Source organism: Gymnoscopelus microlampas (assembly GCF_963454915.1).
Source record: "Gymnoscopelus microlampas genome assembly, chromosome: 5".
In the NCBI taxonomy this organism is placed as follows: Eukaryota; Metazoa; Chordata; class Actinopteri; order Myctophiformes; family Myctophidae; genus Gymnoscopelus; species Gymnoscopelus microlampas.
In genome coordinates, this window is record NC_139942.1 from 12,578,569 (window position 1) to 12,597,121 (window position 18,553).

At 43.9% G+C, this 18,553-nt stretch overlaps 1 protein-coding gene across 1 annotated transcript in view; it reads right to left on the bottom strand.

Annotated features, from left to right (window-relative positions):
• kcnq3 (potassium voltage-gated channel, KQT-like subfamily, member 3) overlaps nt 1–18,553 on the bottom strand; it is a gene marked incomplete at both ends in the record, with an annotated part of 187,986 nt that overhangs the window by 22,738 nt on the left and 146,695 nt on the right. Inside the window, 7 exons of the mRNA XM_084056719.1 lie at nt 1,143–1,237; nt 1,522–1,617; nt 1,812–1,922; nt 2,660–2,836; nt 5,569–5,741; nt 7,824–7,950; nt 8,120–8,210. Coding sequence (XP_083912845.1) covers nt 1,143–1,237; nt 1,522–1,617; nt 1,812–1,922; nt 2,660–2,836; nt 5,569–5,741; nt 7,824–7,950; nt 8,120–8,210 — 870 coding nt within the window. The remainder of the gene's footprint in view (nt 1–1,142; nt 1,238–1,521; nt 1,618–1,811; nt 1,923–2,659; nt 2,837–5,568; nt 5,742–7,823; nt 7,951–8,119; nt 8,211–18,553) is intronic.

The window sequence follows — 18,553 nt, forward strand, 5'->3', positions numbered from 1 at the left end:
ACAAACTCCTTGACTCCTCATACACACACAGCTCCTCCTCAAACACCGACCGAGAACAGTCAAGCAGCAACAAGACCACACACAAGCCCTTGCAGAAGCCGATGGGGTCGCCAAAAAAAAATCCCTCATAATATGGGGTCGTGGTCAGGGTTGCCAGATCTGCTCATTATAATTTCCCCGGAAGATTTTATTTGAAAATAGCAGATCTACAAGCTCACAACGCGTCACATTGCGACGCGTTGTGAGCTTGTAGATCTGCTATTTTCAAATAGCTGATGTATATGTTAAAGTGCATAGTGGCCCATAGTCGCTTCTTTTGGGCTGGTTTTCCTAGACCTGGTTGCTTGTTTCTCTCTAAGAATCTGGCAACACTGGTTGTGGTATAAAAAAAGTGTGAGAACCCCTGATCTAGAATGATAAAACAAATGCAACCAGGCGACATCTTCTTGTTATACCTCATAGATCTAATGCATCCCGGGCATCCGGTGTTTCCATGGAAACCATTGTCTCCAATTCAGGTTAATGATAATCATGCAAACTGAAAATGAAAATGAAATGAGACAAATTAAAAATGACAATTTGATAACAACATTTTGACCGTGGCACCAACTTAACAGATGAACAAAAAAAACATTGAATACAAAAACTAGAACCGTGTAAATGTCGATCTATGGGCTGAAAATCGTCACATCCGCCAAACGGATATGACGTCTGGAGGCTATTTAGACTGTTGAAAAAACAGAGCTGGAGCGAGAAAAAAAACATCACCCTTTGAGGGCTGGTGGATCTGTCCTGTTTGTTTATAAACACCATCCGATCGCGGATTATTATGGATATAACACTTTTGTGGTTATAAAAGGTTATAAAACACAAATTGCTGGCACTGGGTGAGTACATTAAGTGGCATTACTCTAGCTGGCAGGGAATGTGTTAAGTAGAACATTTGGTAGTTAGTCGACAGGGCACCAAGGCGACGTTCGCCTTAAAAACAGGATGTTGACTGAACTGAAATTAGCGCTACTGAGGTTTGGGGAGCTGTTGCGAATCGCTTACATGCAACCTGCGTGCGCAGTGCAGTCTCACTGTTTGTACACAAATAGTCTGTCAATAGATGCTACAGGTGAACAGATTAGAACACTTACCTGAAGCAGGGAAGTGAGATGATAGTTTCATAGAATCTCCACGTGGATATAAGATCATCCCTGATTGGATTGGTGGCGTAGTATCGCCAGGCAGACTGGTAGAGGACAAACAACAATCACAGGGTTTTAAAGAGAAGGAACACCAAGTAATTAGATTAGTAGTTAGTTAGTTAGTAGATTTCAGTACTTTAGGAAAAAGTGCATTTAGAAAGGGATGCGTTTTGGCCTATGGACTTCATTATCAAAGGTTAATCAAGGTTATTTATTGAGACTGACAGTGGGGAAAGTAAGATGAGAGTGTTTCCAGACAGACAGACAGACAGACAGACAGACAGACAGACAGACAGACAGACAGACAGACAGACAGTGTCTCTCTCACCTGGATGAGTCCAGCGGCTGGATGTCTGCGTTTCTCAAAGTGCTTCTGTCTGTGCTGCTCCTGAACCTTCAACGCCAAGCCTGAGCCCAGGATGCCCTGATGACACGCACACACACACGCACACGCGCACACGCACACACACACACACACACACACACACACACACACACACACACACACACACACACACACACAGTTAGTATCATGACAGACAGACAGACACACAGTCAGTATTATGACAGCATCACAGACAGACAGACAGACAGACAGACCGTATTAAACATACTCACTGCAGGCAGAGCGAAGAAGGACACTCCTATGAGAGCGAAGGTGCCAGCTAACAGTCTACCAGCCCACGTCTTTGGAGTTTTGTCACCGTAGCCGATCGTGGTCAATGTGATCTGAAAACACCACGATTAATGAGATCACGATGACAAAATGCACAGACTAACTACAAGAGATAGATGGAGGGATTTTGATAGACTAGTTCTTCAAGTTAGTTTCAGTGACACCCAAATGATTAGAAATAAACCCCATCCAATATCAGACACACTGAAAACAATTTGATTGGCACAGAGGCAGAACGTTAGATGGACTGTGGTTTCCTTCCTAACATGTAGGATATTAGTTATGGCCCTCCAGTATAGTCATGTGAAATTCATAAATTGAAGTTTCTGAGTGTTGTTACATTTACCTGGGCAAATAGGCTATTTGTCAGTATAATTTGTAAGGATTCCTAACGGCTTCTTCTCCTTGTGTTATCTCATTCTCAAGAAGTGGAAGAAACCTGCTATTTTATTTTATTAATTTAAGACTTAGAAGAAAAATAATTGCAATACAGTGCATGCATTTGAAAAAAGGCTTAGGAGAAGGTCAGATTATGTTTTTTATTTTTTCACAGCACAGATGAGGCTTACATTTGATGTGGTTACACTGCCTAGAAAGGACTATTATTGTACTGTAGTTAAATAAAATGTTTGTAATGTGATGCATTTGTATGTGACTTTGTTACGGTCCAAAGGCACAGTAGGACAGGACAGGACATCACCTAATCACCGAAGGTCTTTTCATATTTTCAGATATTTGAAAAAAGTTTGGACACCCCTGCTGCTGAAAGTAGCGCATCCTGAGTACCTACCAGGCCCCACCAGAGGGCGTCAGCGTAGGTGTCAAAGTCCTGGGTGGTGGGCGTGGCCGTGGGGTTGTCGGGATTGGGGACCGCGTCCACGGAAACGTCGTCCTTCTCCACCAGGTAGACCAGGAAGGACGCCAGGATTAGCGACAGGAAGCCGATGTACCACGCTGTTATCAGCTCCTGTACGGATAACATAGCCTTATATGGTTGACCGGAGTCCCTCAGGGCTCTATACTAATGTATTTTCAGTTGTCTGTTATTGTGGGGAAAGCTTTTGCTGAAAATAGCCGATCGATATATTCTCTGCAAAAGCTTTCCCCACAATACGAATGCTGGGGTGTAAGTGGATAATGTTTCACGCTGTTATCAGCTCCTATATGAAACGTAACCACTTAAACCTTATATAGTTGACAGGAGTCTCTCAGGGCCCTATACCAGTGTATTTTCTGTTTTTAGTTATTGTGGGGAAAGCTTTCGCTGGAAATAGATTGTCAAAGCTTTCCCCGCAATACGAATAATGTACCACGCTGTTATCAACTCCCATTATGAAACATAATGTACATGTACCAAATGTAAGGGTCCATTTGGTTCCATTTGAACACTCTCAGACCTCTAAGGGTCCCTCAAGGAACTCTGAGGGTCCTTGGACCCCACTTTGAGAACCACTGAATTAATCAATGTAACACATTATAAACAAAATAATAGATTTTCTAGACTGTGATAGTGATAGCCGTTTGGGAACGATGCCTGTTGGGAACGCATGCCCCTCTGGTTATGCAATACCCCTTGTACCCAGTACTTGGAGGTCAATCTATGATGTCAGTACTATGACGTGACATCAGGGATCTCCAAATATGGGCATAAAAGGGGCACCGACAGACAGACAAACAGACAGATTTGTGGATTTTTGGTTCCGAATGACCTCCCACTCGGAACATCACTCCCGCCTCGGGTCCTCTGCGATGCACACGCAGAGTTAGAAGTCAATTGGTTAGACAGAAATGCGGGGAGGAGAGGGGGACAAAGCCTGGTTCGAAACCATATACCCCGCCCACTCTCTGAGTGGACTGCTCCTCTTGGTCTGGTGTCATAATGTGAGCCTATGGATTTTCACGGTATAAAAAAAACGTCAAATCAGAGTCGGAGGTGGGTCTAACGACAAGCCAATCAGCAAATATCTGTTAAAACAAGCTGTGCGATGACGTTAGATGTAGGCGGATCCATGGATCTCTTGTGATTGGTTTAGGGAAATTCTAATCCCCTCCCCCGTGTAATCGACTACACTGAGGCGAACGTCAGACTGAAGCTCCACGCAGCTTCAGGCTGATAATCAGGCTAGGGCAAATGCACATGGACAGAGATTCCGGCATTCTCCAGAAACTCAGCTGCACGTGCTGATATTGATGTCATACACTTTTAAAACTGTCAGCTTTGGACTTTGGACACGATTTCTCTTATTTTCGGTAGAAAAAAAGTCTGCTTTCCACAAGCCTGTAAAGGTTTGTGATGACATCACCATATATATATATATATATCAGGGATCTCTATATGGGCATAAAATAACAGAGACAGGCATACATAGCCTATGCCTCAGGCTACGTCTGAATGCCCGACGCCAACTTGCCACACGTTGGTTCTGGAAAAACGCCAATCTGACCAACTTGCTGGGCCAGTCTATGACGTCGGTACTATGACATCATATTGAGGACATCAGGGACATCATCCTCCCATAATTCCACAAACCTCTGTCACCGAAATCTGCCACCAAAACCTGTTCTACCCGGTTCTCCTCAGTGGTTGGAGCAATTGATCTAAATTTGCACAGGGCCATTGACCATTAGCATGTGCACGGAACAGTGACACCCGTTTTTCACTTTCCCAAAATGTAAGCTGTTTATTAGCGTTTTCATGTAAAATAATTCCGGCTATGGGAGCTATCGTCGGCATGCCGGACGCGGCCTGGTTACAGTACATGGTTACAGCCCCCCGAGCTATGGGAGAAAGGGGTCCTCCTTGGGGCCAAAAAAGGTTTGAGACGATTGCTGTACAGCACAGCACATAACCCAAAGTCTGTTACTACTTTGAATGCACATACAAATGGAACCAAATGGACTCGTAAGGGTCCATCTGGTTCCATTTGTAATTATATATCTGTAGAGCAGTATACAGTATATCTTCAAACTTCTCAATTTCGAGGTCTCCCTTTAACTCTGACATGGTTCCATTTGGACACTGTCAGAGTTACAGACTTGTAAGGGTCCATTTAGAACCCCATCAAGGAATGACAGTCCCCGGACCCCACTTTGAGAACCACTGCTATAGAGGGAAGGTATGACAACTCTTACCTTGCTGTGTGAGTAAATGGCGGCCCCTGGTGTAAGTGGTAAGCGGTGTAAAAAGTACTCAATTGCTTTACTTAAGTAGAAGTATCAATACTGCAATGTAGAAATACTCTGTTTCAAGTAAAAGTCCGGAATTAAAAATGTACTTGAGTAAAAGTACAAACGTATTGGCATTGCCATTTCAAGTTTTCAAATGTAAAACAATCTTTTGAAAATAGCATATCTACAAGCTCACAATGCGTCGCTCACACGCATTGTGAGCTTGTAGATCGGCTATTTTCAAATGGCCGAAATGTATATATAGGGCTGAAGTGGTTAAGGTATGTTTTGTAAAAGATAATCAAAATCTACAAAGTAACTAGTAACTAAAGTTTTCAAATCAATGTAGTGGAGTAAAAGTACAATATTTGGATCCGAAATGTAGTGGAGTAGAAGTAAAAGTATTGGGAAATTGGAAATACTCAAGTAAAGCACAAACGCCACAAAATTGTACTTAAGTACAGTACTTAGGTAAATGCACTTAGTTACAGTACTTTCCACCACTGGTGTAGGGGCTCGGTATTACTGTACCTTGCTGTGTGCGTAGATGGCAGAGCCCAGCAGTTTCCAGGTGCCCCCTCGTCGGTCCATGCGCAGCATGCGCAGGATCTGCAGGAAGCGGAGGCTGCGCAGCGACGTAGCCAGCACGTTGCCCTGGTTACGCACCACCACCACCGGCACCGAGGCGATCAGCACGAAAATGTCTGGAGCGGGTCGAGAGAGAGCAAACGACATTGCGGTTCAGGTGTGTCAGGTCTGTCGCAATTATCACATAATATAGTCATTTTTAACCCATTTAGACCCGGAAAGAATCTGTGTCATTCTTTGGCTATTTAAAAAAAAATCACACCCAGTGTGAAGTGAGCGGTGACATTTATGAGTTATTAATTTCATCATGCATCTCGGTAGCCAATCACAGCACGTCCTGCGAAGTGACGTGCTTACATTTTTTACATTATTATTCCTTTCATCATGCGTCTCGCTAGCCAATCACAGCGCGTCTGCGAAGTTTGAGGTTCATTTCATCATGTGTCTCGCTAGCCAATCACAGCACGTCCTGCGGGTGTGATTTGTTTTTAGCCTATGGGCGTGTTTTCCACAGCAAAACTTTCACCACGGATGGGTCCTAAACCCTCTTATAGGAGCGGTTGCACCGCTCAAAAATAGCAGATATACAATGAGCTAGCAGATCTTGCAGATCTCTTTCAAATCTTTGAATATATATACTTTTTAAAGCAAACATTGTTAACTCAAATGTTTGCTTCTGGGGGATTCTACAAAAGTCTTCTAAAATACTGCAGTTTTTGGTGGCGGTGTAGCGGTGTAACCGCCCCCTATAAGTGAGGTTTGGACACTGACCAATCCTGCACCGTGACTGGCCAATAGTCTACAACGCAGTCTACAACGCTAACCCTTCCACAGTCAATGCAAATCTATACTTTTGCAAAGTCAGCCAATCACATTACAGCTAGTGTCATCACCACTAGCTGTAATGTGATTGGCTGACTTTGCAAATTCAGGACTGTGATTGGCTAGCGAAACACATGACACATGTGCAGCCCTATGAATAGCAGTATGGACTTTTTTTTAAGTGAATCACTTCCATCACTGTGATGACCACTGTGACCACACCGCCCACTTCACACTGGGTGTGATTTTTGGGGCGGTGTAGCCGCCCCCTATAAGTGAGTTTTGGACACCGACCAAAAGATTTGTATACCCCCTAACCCTTCCATTGTTAATGCAAATCGATACTTTTGCAAAGTCACATTACAGCTAGTGTCATCACCACTAACTGTAATGTGATTGGCTGACTTTGCAAATTCAGGACTGTGATTGGCTAGCGAAACACAAGACACATGTGCAGCCCTATGAATAGCAGTATGGACTTTAAAAAAAGTCATTATCCTTTTTTTAAGTGAGTCATGTTGTGATGACCACACACCGCCCACTTCACACTGGGTGTGATTTTTTAAAAATAGGTATGTTTCTATATCAGTGGTTCTCAAACCTTTTCATGTCAAGGATATGTATTTGGCCGCGGACCCCCATCTCAAAATATTTTTGTAATAGGGACCCCCCAGTAAGCAAAGATTTGAATAAAAAATGTTCCCTTTAAAAATATATATTCACATTTTCACGACTTTTCAAAAAATAACAGCTCTACAAGCTAGCACTCTGTGCCGCGCTATGAGCTTGTAGATCTGCTATTTTTTAATAGCCAAAGAAATCTAAAATGACAGATGCGTTCCTGAATTGAATGGGTTAAGCTAATCGCAATTGTTTTGCATAATCGTTATCAGGGACGTGCAGAGAACGGTAGAGGGGGTTGACATTTCTAAAAGGGAACTTTCAGCCAACGTTTTATTTTTTACATTTCCAGCCCGAAAATAGCCGATCTACAAGCTTGTAGATCGGCTATTTTCGATGCGCGACACCGTGCTCAACTAAGTATAATCAAGCCTCTTTGTACTGGAGATAAGGCGTACGGCATGGATTTCACAGAGGGCAATACTTTCAACATAAAATGCTGCATTGGATTCTCTTGAATGCTGCCTTCGGGCGGGGTACGGCATGGAAAGGGAGCATTTGCATTTCTTTCAACCATAGCAAATGCTAAATTCATGGTCTGGAGAGGGCACTACTTACACAGACGGGTAAAAGGGCAGGGGCTCAAACCCCCTTTGATGTCTATGTGTGCCTGATCGTTATGATCGCATTTTCTTTCATCCGTAAAACAAACAGCTGGACGAAATGAGCAGAAATGTCAAATTCTGGTCCGTTACCTAAAATACAGAGTGGCTTGCGGGCGAACTTGAGCCTCCCCCGCCATCCTTTGTATCGACAGCAGCAGCCAGCCGACCAGATCCTCAACGCAAACTCCGCTCCGAAGACGAAGATGGTGAAGGTCTCCTGAACGCATAGAAAAACATATGTCGGGGAAATTTTAAGATTATACTTTTTTCTTTCTTTCTTCAAGCAGGAAACAGTTCAACTTGTGGAGAGGAGCGCTGGTCATGTAATCCTCCACATAATATGGGTGCTGGGGGTAATAAATAAACTGTAATAATTGTCAACTCACCAGTATGACCAGCCAGTGTGCAGAGACCTTCTCATGCTCTTTGAACGTGGTCAATATGGCCAGTATGAGACATCCCAGTACAACCAGAAACCTGTAGGAAAACACACACATAAAAAACAGTATAAGGGCGTGATCAAAACAAAATATGGTTGCCCGCTGTTAAACTCTAGACTGTTGTGCGCGGCCGACAGTCTTTTGCAGCCTGCGCATTCTGTCCCAATAACCAGTGACCCACCTGTCTCTCACTTTCAGGATCCCCCCCCCCCGTAGCCACCTTCGACTCACACGATTGGACAGAGGGGGGAAATCAGCATCTGTCTCGAGCATCTATCTAGCTTCAAATAAACGCGCGGGGTACGCATTTGCATTGACAAAGCATTGGCAGATGATTCCGCCCCATAGGTAAAATAAAAGTGCGTGTGACCGTGGCCTACACACGCACGCGCACGCACGCACACACACACGCACACACGCACACATAAACATCAGGCCTATTAGACATTCCCAGTACAACCAGAAACCTGTGGAAAAGACTAACACAGCTGGACCAGTAGGTAGAGAGGTCTTGTTACATAATCATCACTTGTATGATCCATATTTAAACGTTTTTATGTTTGTTTGTTTGTTTGTTTGTTCTTAGTTTTAGTTTTTTAGCTTTTTCCCGCAAATTAATGCCCTACTTTGTCATACAAGATTGTCTAGCAAAAGTAAAAACAAAACAAAAACTGGACCCGTAAGGGTCCATTTGGTTCCATTTGTACACTCTCAGAGTTAAATTAACATTGATTTTAAAATATAAATTGGCGTCCCAGAGATAGAAATGCCATTAAATGGGGGTCCGTAGCCTAATGCATGTCAAACTGGGGGTCCTTGAAATTAAAATGGTTGAGAATCACTGCTCGAGGCATAAAAATCTTCTCTTATGGGGGTCCCTGGCATATATTTTCAAATGGGGGTCCGCGGGCTAATAAGTGTCAATGTGGGGGTCCTATGGTTCTCACAAGTTTGAGAACAATTGGCCTACAGTTCCACCAGACTGCAACACTGCACTATGACCACTAGATGGAGTTAAATGTCTTCCTTTAGTAAAGTATGAAACCTAAGCAGTTTTCTACAGAGGAAATAAACACTAGAACTTAACAGTAACCTACAAAGAAATGGAGCTTCAGGTACCGGCCGTCTCAACATCATTTTAAACACTGTCGAAGAAGCAATGAATCCGTTGCTACACCTTTAAATGAAGTCTGATATTGTCAGTGTATATCTATTATGTGAATATCTTTTACGATTCTGTAAGACAATATGTCTCTGGGTGTTATATTCAGCTATATGATTTCACAACCTCAACGCACTGAAATAACCCAATCATTTGTCACCGCTACTGGATATTTGAATTAGCATCAATTAGCTATGGGTTCTTTTGAAAAAGAAAGATTTTGTTCAACAACAAGCTGGAGCTTGCATATCTACTACTTTAATATTGTTTCATTTGAATCCTGAATAGTTTAGGACATAATGAGGTTTTCACCCGACAGAGACGATATGCAGGTTAGCCCCATAGCAATGAAATGAAATGAAAATGCACTTGACTAAATGTCTGCATGCCGCCATGCTGACTGACTACGACTCTGCTTTCATTTCCTCTATTCCAGCTGACTGCACACGTTCAATTACAGCTCTGATTGTACCCACAGATTGAAACACATCAGGAATATCTGAAATTATCCAATTTATTCCACCGGAATATGATAGATTACCCAGAAAAAAAAACATTATATAAATTCAACCAAGTATCACACGCGCATCCCCCCCCCCCCCACACACACATACACACACACACGCACGCACACACCGAGACGGCCAATTAACATTTAGTCAATGCAGCCTGTCTAAGGTAGCGTTGTATCTCCACTGTGTGTGTGTGTGTGTGTGTGTGTGTGTGTGTGTGTGTGTGTGTGTGTGTGTGTGTGTGTGTGTGTGTGTGTGTGTGTGTGTGTGTGTGTGCGCGCGCATGCGTGGGGTGTTGTATCTCCTGTGAAGTGTAAAGGTTGCGGTTCATAACTATACATTCGTCTGACAGGACCATATCCCTCACACACACGCACGCACACACACGCACACGCACACACACACACACACACACACACACACACACACACACACACACACACACACACACACACACACACACACACACAGTATCATGCAGTTATCTGTACAGCACAGTGTGTATGAGTGTACGTTCAACCATTATCCCCAAATGGCAGTTGCAAGTTGCATTGGTGTGGAAAGGCCTTAAAACATTTCCGTTGGGTGTCTGTGTGTTGTAGTGCAAATAGCTGATCTACAAGCTCAAAACGCATCAAGTCGCAATGCGTTGTACAATATTCTATTATCATTTTATTAATAATAAAAAAGGAACAGTTTTGGACATACAAGGTTTCCGCCGACAGCGAATATACTGTGTGTGCGTGCGTGTGTGCATGCGTGTGTGCGTGCGTGCGTGTGTACACAGAGTGTGCGTGTGATATTAGAGCGATGTTGTCTTTTAAAAGGCCTGCTGTTATGAAAGCATTACCAGCAGCGTTATGATGGACACAGCACAGGAAGTTCACAGGACTAACAGTAAGTGCTTGAGCGTCGCAGATTGTGATCTGTTTGTCTGTGTGTGTGTGCGTGTGTGTGTGTGTGTGCGTGTGTTATTATCCACAAATAATGTCTAACTGTGTCTTTCCAGCTCCACTTCAGACCGTAATAAAAGGCCCCGGGGCAGAGGAGAGAAAACTATGAGAAAACACAGACAGCACAGATTGAGGCATCACACGTACACCATGGAGTGGACACACACACTATAATCCATTATTGGCACTGTCAGGTGTAAAACTCATATTTCCAAAGGAGTTATTTTTTTAAGGAAACGGATAAATAATTTGTTCCAATGGATCCGATGCAGTTCTGATTTAGTCACAAGCTCGTCAATACTTTTCAATGGTTCAAGACAAACCTAACCACTTTCACGGTTTCAAAGTTTTTTTTCAGACAAAGCTAAAATAGACATACTGTATCTACAGGCTGAAACACATCGCAATCTGATGTGTTGTGAGCTTGTAGATTGGCTGTTTTTGAATAGAGCATAGTATGAAATAGGGCTTAATTGGTTAATGTATGTTTCGTAATAAACTTTAGTTCTAAATCCTACTAGATTTAGAACTAAAGTTTTCACATACTGTGAAGCCGATCAGTAGGGCAGTTGTCCAGAACTAAAAATACACATAAAGTATTTCTGTCTGTCTGTCTGTCTGTCTGTCTGTCTGTCTGAAAGAGAAATACATTGAAAAAAATCACACCCAGTGTGAAGTGGGCGGTGTGTGGTCATCACAACATGACTCACTTAAAAAAAAGGATAAATTACTTTTTTTTAAGTCCATACTGCTATTCATAGGGCTGCACATGTCTCATGTGTTTCGCTAGCCAATCACAGTCCTGAATTTGCAAAGTCAGCCAATCACATTACAGCTAGTGGTGATGACACTAGCTGTAATGTGATTGGCTGACATTGCAAAAGCATAGATTTGCATTGACTGTGGAAGGGTTAGGGGTGTAGACTGCGTTGTAGACTATTGGCCAATCACGGTGCAGGATTGGTCAGTGTCCAAAACTCACTTATAGGGGGTGGTTACACCGCCCCCAAAAAAAATGTTTTTTCTCTAAACCCTTCCCTGGATACATAGAGGGGGGGAAAAAGCCCACAACCTCTTACAGAAGATGTTCCAAGTTGAACATGTGCCTTTGCAGCAGAAAGGTCACCGGTTCAAATCCCCTGGTGTACCAGAGGAGATGTGGGCGGGGCCAGTGGATGAGTAACGTTCGTCCACCGCTCACTAACTACTACTACTCAAAGTGCCCTTGAGCAAGTGTTCTTGATGTTCTCTGTCTTTCATTCCTTCCCTCTCTGCAGAGGTGGGTAGAGTAGCCATGTTGTCTGTCTGTCTGTCTGTCTGTCTGTCTGTCTGTCTGCCTGCCTGCCTGCCTGCGTAACTTTTAAGTCCATGTATGGAGATCCCTGATGTCATCCTTATGACGTCATAGCATTGTTGTCATAGACTGGCCTCCAAGTACTACGATAATGGGTACTGCACTAAGTAAGTAATCTGACAATGGGTACAATGGGTTTTGCATAAACGGAGGGGCATGCATTCCCTACGGGCATCATGTTCCCAACGGGCATTGGGCATCATTTTGATTGATTGATTGAATACTTTAGTCAGAAATGTAAACAGCACATGGTACAGTCAGACATTAAGACTAAAAGGATAACACAAAAAAAAAGTCCTGGGGACTTGCTCCCATTGTGGTGCTATCTATTCAATTCATCAACATTGCATAAAGAATTAACACAATAATACATGTCATCAACAAATACAAAACACTATGTACACAAAGGAGAAAGAACGGGCATAGTTCCCAACTGGCATCGTTCCCAAAAGGCATTGGCCTCGTTAAACATAATGTATGACTCCAAATATCCATTCAACATTCTGTCACTGAGGACATACTGCGAGCACCATGGTTTCAACCACAGTGAAACCGTGTCATATGAGCACTACTATTATTATCAGCACTACACAGGGCACTGCTACACCGAGGCCCATCCATCCATGGGGCTCAGTGTGTTGGAATCTGTGCTCAAACACTGTGAAACCATGGGAACATTAATATTTCATCAGACCACAGGAAAACATATGCACACACACACACACACACACACACACACACACACACACACACACACACACACACACACACACACACACACACACACACACACACACACACACACACACACACACACACACACACACTGTTCACTGACAGGTGTGTGTGTGTGTGTGTGTGTGTGTGTGTGTGTGTGTGTGTGTGTGTGTGTGTGTGTGTGTGTGTGTGTGTGTGTGTGTGTGTGTGTGTGTGTGTGTGTGTGTGTGTGAGCATCGATAATATAATGCAATACAACCGGAGGATGCAGCTAGCGGTCGGCTACAAAGAGACAAACACACACAGACTCTTTGATGTCTGTTGGATGTGACGCATCGATAGGACGGACCGGGGACTTCAAAGCTGTGTTGTTTTCTTCCGTTTATGTATCCAGGGAAAAGCGCTGACCAGTGCAGCCACAGTCTTCTACTGGGAGCTGACCAGTAAAAACACAATATACTACTGTTGTACTGGGAGCTGACCAGTGCAGCCACAGTATTCTACTGTTGTACTGGAAGTTGACCAGTACAACCACAGTAATCTACCGTTATACTGGAAGCTGACCAGTACAACCACAATCTTCTACTGTTGTGCTGGGAATTGACCAGTTTGAAACGCTGAGGAAGGCAGACGCGCTGAAACACGTCCGTTTCTCTAGGTAAAACATAAGAAACTACTCAAGAGAGTGCGGATAATCCTTTCACTGCATATCGACAAGAATCTGCATCCAGTTAAATTGTAGGAGACTCCCCTTGAGTTGAGCTCACCTTCTCCTGACAGACTTGATGCGGTAGGAGAGTTGCCTAGAGATGACCAGTACAACTTCTACTGTGTGTATGAGTGTGCATCTTTCTGCCTGTCTGTCTGTCTCATATTCTGAATGGCTGCTATGTACATAAGGCAATGTACAATATGTCACAATTTGTATGTTGATTAAGGACAAATGTTCATATTTTTCATCATCTGTAAAAAAATAAAAAATAAGAAAAACATTTGCACCTCCACTCCAAATCAGCCCGTTATAGCAGTTTTTGCGAATACATTTTTTGCTACAGTACTATTCCTACAGATTTTGTCCACTCAAACCCACTATCTCTGGGGTCATGTGATCAGATGGGGTCAGATCCCATTCCAATTGGCTTTGACTGCCTTCCAAAGTTTGCGGGCCCTGCGTAGGCAACCCGGCGGCCTGACAGAGACCTGTGCTGAGCGCACTTTTCTAGCTATTGTATAATATTATTCTACTCCAGTCTACTTCAGATCACATCATATTTGAAGCCTCTATTATCATATTATCAAACATAGCCTATTGTATATACCCTTAGATAACCCCCCCCCTCTCTCACACATACACGCACGCACGCACGCACGCACGCACACACACACACACACACACACACACACACACACACACACACACACACACACACACACACACACACACACACACACACACACACACACACACACACACACACACACACACACACACACACACACACACAGCAGGCAGGACTGTACATGGTCGGTGTTAGACACACACACACACACACACACACACACACACACACACACACACACACACACAGAGCATGTGGATTGCTAGCAGTGTGTCGCGCCATCAGCCGAGAGCCGGCCAATCGAAATGAGGCATGGGAGTCCAATCTTCGGTGTGATTGGCAATCACAGGGACACCCCCGCCCCCCCACCCCCACCCCTCCCCCCGAAAAGCAGCTATTGCGCCCGTCTAACGTCTGGAGGACGAGAACCCATTTCCTGTTGTGGTTTGAGTGGAAGTGGGGGGCGCGGGGTGGGGGCTGAGGGGGGCGGCGGGAAAAAAGGATTTAGCTCGAGAGTGTGTGTGTGTGTGTGTGTGTGTGTGTGTGTGTGTGTGTGTGTGTGTGTGTGTGAGAGTGAACAGGTAATGGGTAATGCGGCTTTTAGTGGAATGGATGCCGCTGATAAGGTGTGTGGAAATGGGTCTTGTCATGTGGGGTGTTTAGGGTGGGAGTGTGTGCAGTGGTGGAAGAAGTACTCACATTGTTTACGTGAGTAAAAGTATCAGTACCGCAATGTAGAAACACTTACAAGTTACAAGTAAAAGTCTGGTGTAAATAAATATACTTGTACTCATTATGCAGAATGTCCCATTTCACAAGTTCAATATGTATAAAACTATTTTGAAAATATCAGATCTACAAGCTCACAATGCGTTGCGTTGTAGATTTGGTATTTTCGAAAAGCCAAAGTATATAGAGGGCTGCATGGTTAATGTATGTTTTAGTTACTGCTTACTGGTAAGAAAGTACCCAGTAACTAAAGTTTTCAAAGAATTGCAGTGAAGTAAAAAGGACAATATTTGCTTCTGAGATGTAGTGGAGTAGAAGGTAAAGTATTGAAAATTGGAAACACTCAAGTAAAGTAAAAAAGACCTCAAAATCGTACTTAAGTACAGTACTTGAGTAAGTGTACTTTTAAAAGTTACTTTCCACTTAGTAGAGCCAGACCGATACATAGCTTCGGTCGATGTACAATATATACACAGTATACCCTGAGAACCACCCTCTGGGAACACATAAGACTATTAAAATATGTAATGAATACATCTATCAATACCTCTGTGTCTCTCTGTCTGTCTGTCTGTCTGTGCACCTTTTAATGCCCATATATGGAGATCCCTAACGTCATTAATTATGTCATCATACAGTAGTACTGACTGATGTCATCGAGTAAGCTGCTATGTTGCTGGGCAGATTAACTATAGGGGCAAATTACTGAGTAGGCAGTCTCTGGCAGTATAAAACACGTTTGTCCTCTCCGAAAGTAATTCGGAACGACTAACCAAAACAGCTTCTTGTTCGTTTGGATCCTCTGTTAAGTATATAGTCGCCTTTACCCAGTAGAGTTGTTCTCTGGTTCATTCAGTACTTTTACACCTGTTTTACCCTGCTTTGTCTGCTGTCTGGGACGTCCCACGAGAGCAAACCCAACCAGAGCAGTGCTGAGAATAATAGCAGAGAAAACACACTGCAGATTCAGACAAAAATCTCTTCTAAATGGGTTTCCACCAAGTAGGACAACACATTTCTGTGACTCTTGGTGGTGTTATTATCTATCAACTTACTATAAATATGAGCGTTTGCTCCAGACACAATATGAGCATTCTGTTCCAGACACTCGTGCACTAAACGCTCTTCCACTATGGATTCTAACCAGCCTACTTTTAGGGTAGTTTGCCCCAGATCTAGGATGGTTTCTTTGGCCTTGAATTAAAAGCCCCGTTCAACTGATGGTCTCAGCGTTACTACAGGTGCCGCAAAATCCGGAGGATTATTATTATTATTATGTCCATTAACCTCTTGGACCCTAGCATCCCTATTATGGGGGGAACATTCGCCAACAATAGTTGATCTACAAGCTCACAACGCGGAGAGCACCCCAAGGGCAGAGCCACAATTGAAGTTTAACAGCATTGAGGGTTTAAGTGGTTAAATGTCTGAAAATACACATTAACATGAATCCAACATTAATTGAAAAGATAATGTGCAAACAAAAACTCAACACTGATAGTATGTGCTGTCAAACAAGTCTATGAAGCTATCTATAAAATCTATGAAAAAGTATAATCTGCAGCACAATTTTGTACTGTTCTCTCTCAGCAAAGGGGCTCCAACGGCTCAAAAAAGGATGAAGACCCCTGTCCTATACACTTGTCTTTGTCATTGGCGAATAACGATAAATAGTGAAAATATTTTCGCCAGCTAGGACCGCCCCTTAAAATCATATCCATTGACTGTAAAACAAAAAAAAAAGAATATGGACGAAGGGAGCCATGCATGACGTCACCCATTGGTTTCAGGGGAAATACTGACACCTTCTAGAAGAGCAGCATTTTCATTATTTCCACACTGGCTTCATATCCAGCAATGGAAATGTGACGCCTGATCGGACCTCACCGCTTCTCCACCGGCCTTTTAGAAAAGAGCATCCTCGTTCTCCGATAATCCATCCTGTCGGCGCCCCGGCGGCCTTGAGGATATGATCGCCTCTCCCCCGTGGGGTCCTCGCCCGCGGCGATACGGCCCCCCGGGTGTTTTCCTACAAGCAATTTACGAGCCTGATTGAATAACGGAATCTGTCGACGACGCAGTTCCCACACTTAATTTGCCTTCGCTGATGTGCAAACATCAGAAGGATACTGGCGGCAGCTCGCCTGTGTGTGTGTGTGTGTGTGTGTGTGTGTGTGTGTGTGTGTGTGTGTGTGTGTGTGTGTGTGTGTGTGTGTGTGTGTGTGTGTGAGCAGCTTAGCAGTAATGAGCGCAGACACAAGGACAACTCAAGCTCGGCTCACTCGGGAGACTAACATCTGAGGCTGCTTCTGTAAGCATTAAATAACAAGACTACATGTCTGTAACCACCACATGTGCTGCCCGTCTAATCTGCGGGGACGGATGGATGGATGGATGGATGGATGGGTGGATGGATGGATGGATGGATGGATGGATGGATGGATGGATGGATGGATGGATGGATGGATGGATGGATGGATGGATGGATGGATGGGAAGAAGTAAGTAGGTATGTTGACTTGACAGACAGACATACAGACCGAGGCAGACCGACAGACAGACATACAGGCAATATATCAGTGATTATTTGACTTAACAAGTACGAAATGTAAGTTAAGTCAAACTAGATAGAAATACAAAATAGGAGACTTAAAGTCTGGCCTGGCTATCGGCACTGTGAGTGGCACACACACACACACACACGTGCATGCGCGCACGCGGAAGCACGCACGCACTCTCTTGAACTCTTGTCAAGTCATCAATAATGAGTGTCCAATGTCAACCTACAGCAGGGGGTGGAGTGAGAGAGGTGTGTTTATATGTGTGTGTGTGTGTGTGTGTGTGTGTGTGTGTGTGTGTGTGTGTGTGTGTGTGTGTGTGTGTGTGTGTGTGTGTGTGTGATTGACAGATTGTGCACTGTGACAGACAGCAGGAGTAATTCCTCCTCAGATGTGTCCCCTATGACCCCATACAACATACCTGTGTGTGTGTGTATGTGTTCGCAGTCGCACGTGCGCGCGCGCTGCTTGAACCCCTGCCTCCCACACGACCACATCCTCCCTGACCCCTATGTGACCCCTGTGACAGGAAGTCACAGGGGTTTTTTTCTTCAGTGCTTACAGAATGAACTTGAAGCTGGGCTGAATGAACGTGGAAACAACGCTGAACATCTGACCAACGTACTGACCAATCACAGTAGCCCATGAACTAGTTCGGTTACAACATCTCGGAGGACCGAACGGCCAACAAAAGTTCCGATCCCGCCCACACCCCGAACCTCTGAGTGACTATTGTGTTCCAGTTCCAATTCCACTCGTTTGTGCTGTATCCTCCTTCTCTTTCCCGATTGGATAAAACTAGCATCCTGACAGCAGGTCACTGTGAGCAAGGTGTAAACCATAAACATGTTGAGGTGTGTGCCTGTTGGCTCAGGACAGCGCTGCTTAATCAACATTCAATCTGTCAACATATATGACAGCTGTGTGTGTGTGTGTGTGTGTGTGTGTGTGTGTGTGTGTGTGTGTGTGTGTGTGTGTGTGTGTATTGTCAACTACACACAGCTAAAACATCATGCTGACAGTATGTTCTCACACGTGTGTATACATACAGATACA